The 8,109-nt window shown below is 43.7% G+C and overlaps 1 protein-coding gene across 2 annotated transcripts in view; it reads left to right on the top strand.

Moving 5' to 3' along the window:
* Window positions 1-8,109, top strand: part of WDR7 (WD repeat domain 7) — a 356,850-nt gene that overhangs the window by 201,216 nt on the left and 147,525 nt on the right. For both annotated transcript variants that reach the window (XM_066602521.1, XM_066602523.1), the window contains one exon: window positions 3,674-3,895. In XM_066602521.1, coding sequence (XP_066458618.1) covers window positions 3,674-3,895 — 222 coding nt within the window. The remainder of the gene's footprint in view (window positions 1-3,673; window positions 3,896-8,109) is intronic.

Here is an 8,109-nt window from a genome sequence, read left to right as displayed (position 1 = left end):
TATCTCTCTTATCTCTCTATCTCTCTCTTATCTCTCTATCTCTCTTATCTCTCTATCTCTCTTATCTCTCTATCTCTCTCTCTTATCTCTCTATCTCTCTCATCTCTCTATCTCTCTCATCTCTCTCTCTTATCTCTCTATCTCTCTCATCTCTCTATCTCTCTCATCTCTCTCTCTTATCTCTCTATCTCTCTCATCTCTCTATCTCTCTCTCTTATCTCTCTATCTCTCTCATCTCTCTATCTCTCTCTCTTATCTCTCTATCTCTCTCATCTCTCTATCTCTCTCTCTTATCTCTCTATCTCTCTCATCTCTCTATCTCTCTCATCTCTCTATCTCTCTTATCTCTCTATCTATCGCTCTTATCTCTCTATCTCTCTCTCATCTCTCTATCTCTCTCTTATCTCTCTATCTATCTATCTCTTATCTCTCTATCTCTCTCTCTTATCTCTCTATCCCTTATATCTCTATCTCTTATCTCTCTATCTCTTATCTCTCTATCTCTTATCTCTCTATCTCTTATCTCTCTATCTCTCTTATCTCTCTATCTCTCTTATCTCTCTATCTATCGCTCTTATCTCTCTATCTCTCGCTCTTATCTCTCTATCTCTCGCTCTTATCTCTCTATCTCTCGCTCTTATCTCTCTCTCTCTCATATCTATCTAGCTATCCATCTCTCTCATATCTATCCATCTCATATATATTGACATTTCCTATTTCTTAAGGCTCGTATACACAGCCCAATTATTGTGCAGAATGCTCATTTGCCTGATCGGCGGCAGTACATTTTAAAATTCACACGGAAAAGCAACAGACTAACCCCATTGACTGGCAATTGGGTAATTGTCTTGCACATGCGCTGGCACATTAGCGGCACAAATTTGTGTATATTGTCAGCCTTATATTTCTGCAGTGGATTCTTGAAAAATAAACGTTTGGTTTGCCTATGGTAAACTTTGACCTTATAAACACACCCTTATACTCCAGAGTTCTATACAAAAACTCACATTAATCTCTATTCCCAGTGGATTCCTCAGAATCTTAATTTTCTGACCTCACACCCACAATATGCCCAATTTCATACAAAGCCACTGAGACTCATTTACACCTGGTGTTATACCAGCGATTAAAGGGATTGTCCCATCAGAGACCACTTCATTCAGAGAGCGGCTCACGCGGTGATCAGCTGATCCCACTGGGTCCTATTCCTAGCACCCAGCAGCTGATTCTGCTACAGGAATCCATCATCAGCCAGGCGTTTTCCCTGTAAAAGAATATTCAGATGAACATTCATCCACAGGAACAGAATTAACACAATGTACCGGCATATAGAGAGGGGTCTAAAACGGGGACCCCTCTCTGTGACTGACGTACATATGCTCTAACGGGATATATGACCAAGGGGTGTCTTCTTGGGACCAACCTTTTACCAGTAGCTGACTCCAGACATTCTCGTCCCATCTATATATATAAAATTGAATGTATGTCTGTCTGCGTGCGTGCGTGTCTGCGTGCGTGTCTGTTTGTCCTTTATGCGCTACTACACCATTCATCCGATCGCCATGAAACTTTGGGAAGTTGTTGAGTACACTCCTGGGAAGATTATAGGCATAGTACAAATATCCTACGATAAATGGCGCGCGAGCGTCGTCGAAAGTTACGCCCCCCCCCCACGTAGATCGAATAAGTAAGCCACCTGCTATTGTGATGTCATCACTGATGTCATCAACATCGGACGCCCTTGAACATGCCCCAACATGTTCTATAAAGCTGCATTGTGATGTCATTAAGGCTCTATTATGACACGTACAGCTTGGAACCACTAGAGCACGCCAGCCAATTACCATTGGAGTTGGAAGTGGGTAAACAAGTACTAGGATATCTTCCTAAAAAGCCACAGCAGCCAGATAAATTGTATGTTCCACCCAACGGCTATTTTATTCAGCCCGCAAGGGGGAAGCAGGGGCCTACAAAATCTAATTGTCTCATTTCCTGATGTCATAGATAGATAGATAGATAGACTGTATGCAATAACCCTGATAGATAGATAGACAGACTGTATGCAATAACCCTGATAGATAGATAGATAGATAGATAGATAGACTGTATGCAATAACCCTGATAGATAGATAGATAGACAGACTGTATGCAATAACCCTGATAGATAGATAGATAGATAGACTGTATGCAATAACACGTACAGCTTGAAACCATAAATACTAGAGCACGCCAGCCATTTACAGTCAGTCTCCATTGGAGTTGGAAGTGGGCAAACATGTACTCGGCCAGTGATGGCGAACCTTTTAGGGACCGAGTGCCCAAACTACAACCCAAAACCCACTTATGTATCGCAAAGTGCCAACACGTCAGGGGGCGGGGCTTATCACAACGTATGATTTTACCCCCGTCGTTCTAAAAAGGACAAGGCTGTTTCAGAATAGACCGGGTGCAGATTCTGACTGCTTTTTGGACGCGGAAATACTGCAGAATGTCCTCAGCGGAGATTTCTGTGGAAAATTCTGCAGCATTTCCGCATCTAAAAAGCAGTCAAAATCTGCACCCGGTCTATTCTGAAAGAGCCCTGCCCATTTCTGCCACATGTACACATACCCCAGCGGTAATAGTGACACCTTCACCCCAGCGATAATAGTGACATCCCACAGCAGTAATAATAGTGACACTCCCCCATTAGTAATAAGAGTGACATACCCCAGCGGTCCCCCAGCAGTAATAATGCCCGCTCCCCCCCCCCCCCAGCGGTTCCCCCAGCAGTCATAATACCCCCCCCCCCCAGTGGTCCACCAGCAGTCACAATGCCACCCCCAGCTGTCCGCCAGCAATAATAATGCCCCCCTCCCCCCAAGCGGTTCCCCCAGCAGTCATAATGGCTCCCCCCCAGCGGTTCTCCTGGCAGTCATCATGCCCCCCTTCCCCCACAGAGATTTTCTTGGCAGTCACCATGCCCCCCCTCCCCCCAACGATTCTCCCAGCAGTAAGAATGTCTCCCCCCCCCCCCCCATTCTCCCAGCAGTAAGAATGTCTCCCCCCCCCCCCCCCCCCCCCCCCAGCGATTCTCACACAACGGCCATTTTATTCAGCCTGGAAGGGGGAAGCAGCGGCCTACAAAACCTCAGTGGTCGCTGCTGCCGTCATCTAGATATATAAAAACGAATGTATGTATGTATGTATGTCTGTCTTCGCAGCAACGCGCGACGGGTACGCTAGTAAGTTAATAAAACAGTTGCATGTTTAGAATGCATTATTCTCTTTTTACCTTATTGTATCACTTGTTTAAATGTTTTGTCTGTGTTTTGAAACATTTTACCCATTATGTCTACATATGATACTTATTGACAATAGTGGTAACTTGCCTCATCCAAACCTGCACATCCCGACCACCAGCTGTGCAGGGAACTGCATCAAGGTGCCATTCACATGAATAGGGCTAGCTGCAGCTACTTGCACAGCGGGGGGCCAGGGCACTGCTGTTAAGGCAAAAACGGTGAAGGGGCTGCAGCACTAAACTATTGCTGCAGCCGCTTACTCTTTAGGATCAAAAGTCAGACCCTCACCAAATAGGAAGCTGTAGCTAGTTTAGCCATATACCATCATGATTCTTATAATATACGCTAATTTCCCGACCCTTTATCATCATATGCTCTTTTCCATTCAGGTTGTCTTTCCAACCTTCCTCCAGTGAAGAAAATTTCCACGTCCTACGAAGAAAGGCGGAAACAAGCTACAGCCATAGTCCTCCTAGGGGTGATTGGGGCCGAATTTGGAGCTGAAATCGAACCACCCAAATTGTTAACCCGGCCTCGCAGTTCCAGTCAGATTCCAGAGGGCTTCGGACTGACCACTGGTGGATCCAATTATTCACTTGCTCGGCATACATGTAAGTCATTTGGGCTGTCCGTGACCTGTATAGATGTTATCAACACTATGAAACTATTACCAATGCAGAATTTCTAAAAGGGTGCGTTCACAAGTCACTGATTTTCTGCAGATTTTGGTGCAGCTCCGCAGCAGGCTTCCCGTTTTTAATTGAATTCAAACTGAAGGGATGGAATCTGCTGCAAATCTGCACCAAAATTCACAGCGAGTCAGCTACGTGTGAACACGCTCTAAATGATTACGTGAAAGTAAATGCAGCAATAGTTGGGGTTTATTGAGGACTGGGCTTGGTGTGGACCACTTTGTTTATGCCATCTTTTAAATTGCAAGACAGACCGTACCCAGGTAAAGAGAGTCAATTCTTCATTGTGTTTATGGTGTAAGGGAAGCAAAAACCTCCATAGAATAGTACACAAAGGGTTTGATTCTCTATTTTTTGGACACTGCACTGCAAATGCTAGGAGGGAATCGAGCACATCCGCAGTGGGGATACATTCATCCTACATAGTCTAGTCTATGTAGCCATATACCAATGGTTTATGTGATGACAGAACTGATCTTCACTCATAGCAGTCCCCTTTACCAGGTATTAATAGTATATCTCAGTACTCAGATACTTCCCGGATTTGCAGTAAAGCCAAATTGTATAACGGCTGGACAGTCAAATGAGCAGTTATATGAAGCAAGCATTATCACTGTTCGTTAACATAGAATACAAGATGAGGAGCTGACTAATAGATAACAGGAACACAATGCTGTTGGTAATCAAATGATGGCACAAAGTATGATAGTGATGGTAGTCATGTAAAGGTGCAAATGAGTAACAGTGAACAGATAACAAAATGACAGTAACTGACCCTAATGATTATCACTAAAACGGTCAGACACTAAACACATTTTTGCATAAAACATAATTGCTCGAAATCATCTCTGTTTCCTTCTTTAGCTAAAGTAAATTTAGTATTAGTTGTTTGCTCAGGTGGACGGGTGTTTATGCGTGTGTTTATCTGGCCTGCAGGATTTTAATTAGTGTGAAAAAATCTATTGTCTTCAGCAGGCATGATTAAACAATGTACTCATTGTGTTTGGAAAAGTAAACACTCCCCCCACCCCCCATCCGCCCTCATGCTGTCTAGCTGCTCAAAAGACTGAACAATTCCCATTCAAATTGAACCAAATGTGAACTGCCAGACCCTAACACCAGACATCACTGTCCCCGAGTATCACTAAAGATATCTCCTAATGGAAACCTGATCTGAAACACTCACCCTGAGAGCAATGAGGGGGCGCTAAGACCCAGAGACAAGAAAACCAAACTGGGCAGATCTGAGCTAAAATACAGGACAAGATAGATACAGACTGGAAAAAAGCAAGAAGCAAGGACTGGACTAGAAATAACCACAGGAACAAAACCACACTGACAGGAAACAAAACTAGAATAGGAGCAAGATTCTCAAAGTTAACAAGGAATACTGGATAAGACATTGCTAACATAACCAGCAACCCACTGCAGAAGCCATGAATATTTAAAGAGGGGCTAGCAGATCGGTAACTCCTCTCCAAATAAGCCTGAACTGTAGCAGTGTGGTCAGTTGACCCATTCTAATGGATCAGCGATTAGCGACTTCCACAACAACAAACTAGGAGTCAGTAAATGGGACAGCAGCGGGAGAATTCCTGTTGATTGTCACAGGTCCTTGGTATTTGTCACCAGGGAAGGATAAAGTTCTCGGGCACAGTGCTGTATACCACCATGATGTTTCTCATCCACCTCCCATTATATTTTGCTGCTGTCCTCCCATCTTATGCAACCTTCTTGTAGTATTTTGGGCGGAATGTATTTCCAAGGTTTGACTCAAAGAAAGGAACAAGGCAGGGGTGGGTATGTGAGGCAGCCCAGGGCATGGCCGAATGTGTCCTGATCTTCCCGTCGTTATTTCTGTGGCAGTCTAGGTCCTGTCAAGTTGGCAGCCTCTTTTATTTGTGCAGCCCACCTTTTTTTTAAATTTCAAGCCCATGAAGTCATGCGGATTAAATGGAGCAGACTGACATTGATAATCTCCCCGGCTCACGAGATGCGGTAGGCTATAGATGTCTTCACTGTTTGTGCTCATTCGTCAGGATAGATTGACAGCCGCTGATTGCAGTTCACATGTGTCATAACATTATTATATGAGGATACAGTCCGGAGCGCGGCTCGGCCCCTCCAATGGCTTTGACATTTTTCTATGTAAACCAAACACCAGTTCAAAATGACATTACACTGTGGCATCGAGTTCAGGAAGCAAGACCTAAAGACGTCTATTTACAGAGCAGGAAGGCTTTAATATCACTATGTATTCTCCAAGTGTTCAATCACAACCTATTGGAAGACATCTTTATTTCTGTGAGACGTGACAGCCGGTCATCTAGTAGGGTAGGACTGTTCAGAGTAAATGGGTATACACCAAAATGTTAAGGTTGTTGCCTATTTACTTACCTATTAGGACAGCAATAAGATACAGCAGGCCTAGTGGGTGAGGCAAGTAAGTGGGCACAGACTGATCTGATTGACTGAGAAGGTTGCTTTCTTATAACAATTCCTTCTCTTCGATGACCCAAGTCAATATGTAGGTGAAGTGTGTGGGAACATTAGAGAAATTGACACAAGTCTCTGGAAAGGGAACATCATGGGATTACCCATTGGAGTCGGGAAGAAATGTTTTTCCCTCCAATGAAATTGGCTTCTACCTCATTGGGGATTTTTTTGCCTTCTTCTGGATCAACATTAGCGGATAATAGGCTGAACTCGATGCACATATTTCTTTTTTCAGCCTTACATACTATGTTACCCAGCACCATAGGGGGCAGCAATTCCTGCCGTATGGATGTCCCATCCTCTGTTGCCTAATGTTTCATGTCGATGATGGACGTTTAACGGTGCTAGGAATGTTTTTTCATGTTGATCCAAAGGTATGACCCATAGTAGGGATTACGATCCCCATGGTGCCAGGTAATGCATGATGTTCCCTTTTTTATAAAACTTACGCCAATTGCTTGCTCCCTTGTTTGTCAAGATTACAATGCAAATTTTGAAAGGGTCCATTAGTAGCCATATGGATTTCCTAATTCCATTGATCCCACAAATTTAACCATAAACAAGATTCCAAGTCGTACCAGCATCGACCACATTGTGGAGACTTCAGCAAGTAATTTTCAATGCCTCAGTTTGTGTTTTCCTACAAGCAGTACAGTATTTCTTGGACTAGAAGATACACTTGACAAATATTGTAAGTCTTATTCATATTAATGATTGGGCTGAATGCTCATGAAGCACTCTGCCTGATCGTATTTATGTAACTGTTCATAGCCACACAGTTCTCTCTGTCACTGCTCTGCATTGCTGTTTGGTCAGTGTAGGGCAGAAGAGAAGTCTGGGTAGGTCATTGAACCAGTAGACCACCAGATATTAGCCTACTTTTTACCCTAGAACAGCATGAAATAAAATAACCACTTTTATATTTTACATCAGCAGATTTTAGCCACTACTTTCACCAGTGAGTAAAATATTACAGGTTTATTCCCAGACCTAGACAACTTTCACCCATAAAGGCCCATTTACACAGAATGATCGCTCAAAATTCGCTCAAACGGCAGTTTGAGTGACAGTTTTGAGTGATCACTTTGCATAAACAGTAGCTAATTAGCTACTTAAGAGTTTATTAGTGTGTAAATAAAGGCTCCTGCTGTATGCAAATGAGAGCAGGAGCGCTGTTATCTGCATACAGCTGCTTTGTTCTTGGAGCTGTCAGCGGTATCCCGCTGAGAATTCCAAGCGGGATACCAACTGAAAGAATACTAGCAGCAGTATCCCGCTGAGAACTCAGCGTGTGGCACTAAGACTCGAGCTAAAAGTCAAGGAGGAACTAAAAGTGCACAACGACAGCACGTTTAGGCACAACGATTATCGCTCAAAAGATGGCTTTTGAGTGAATTTTGGGCAATAATCGTTGTGTCTAAATGGGCCTTTACTGCTGTCTTGGATAATAAGCATATACACCTGGCTTAACTTTTAGGTATGATCCGCATCTTTTCTGCTCGGTCACATAGTCCCAGCCAAACAACACAGTCTTTCCTTGCGCAGCAGCAGCCTGGCCACCCACTGTGCAGGGGAACCGCAACGCACCATCTTTCAAGTAAATACGTCCAACAGAATCAGCGCTGCGACGGACTTTA

The sequence above is a fragment of the Eleutherodactylus coqui genome, chromosome 5 (assembly GCF_035609145.1).
Source record: "Eleutherodactylus coqui strain aEleCoq1 chromosome 5, aEleCoq1.hap1, whole genome shotgun sequence".
NCBI lineage: Eukaryota > Metazoa > Chordata > Amphibia > Anura > Eleutherodactylidae > Eleutherodactylus > Eleutherodactylus coqui.
This window is presented reverse-complemented; position numbering and strand designations above follow the sequence as displayed.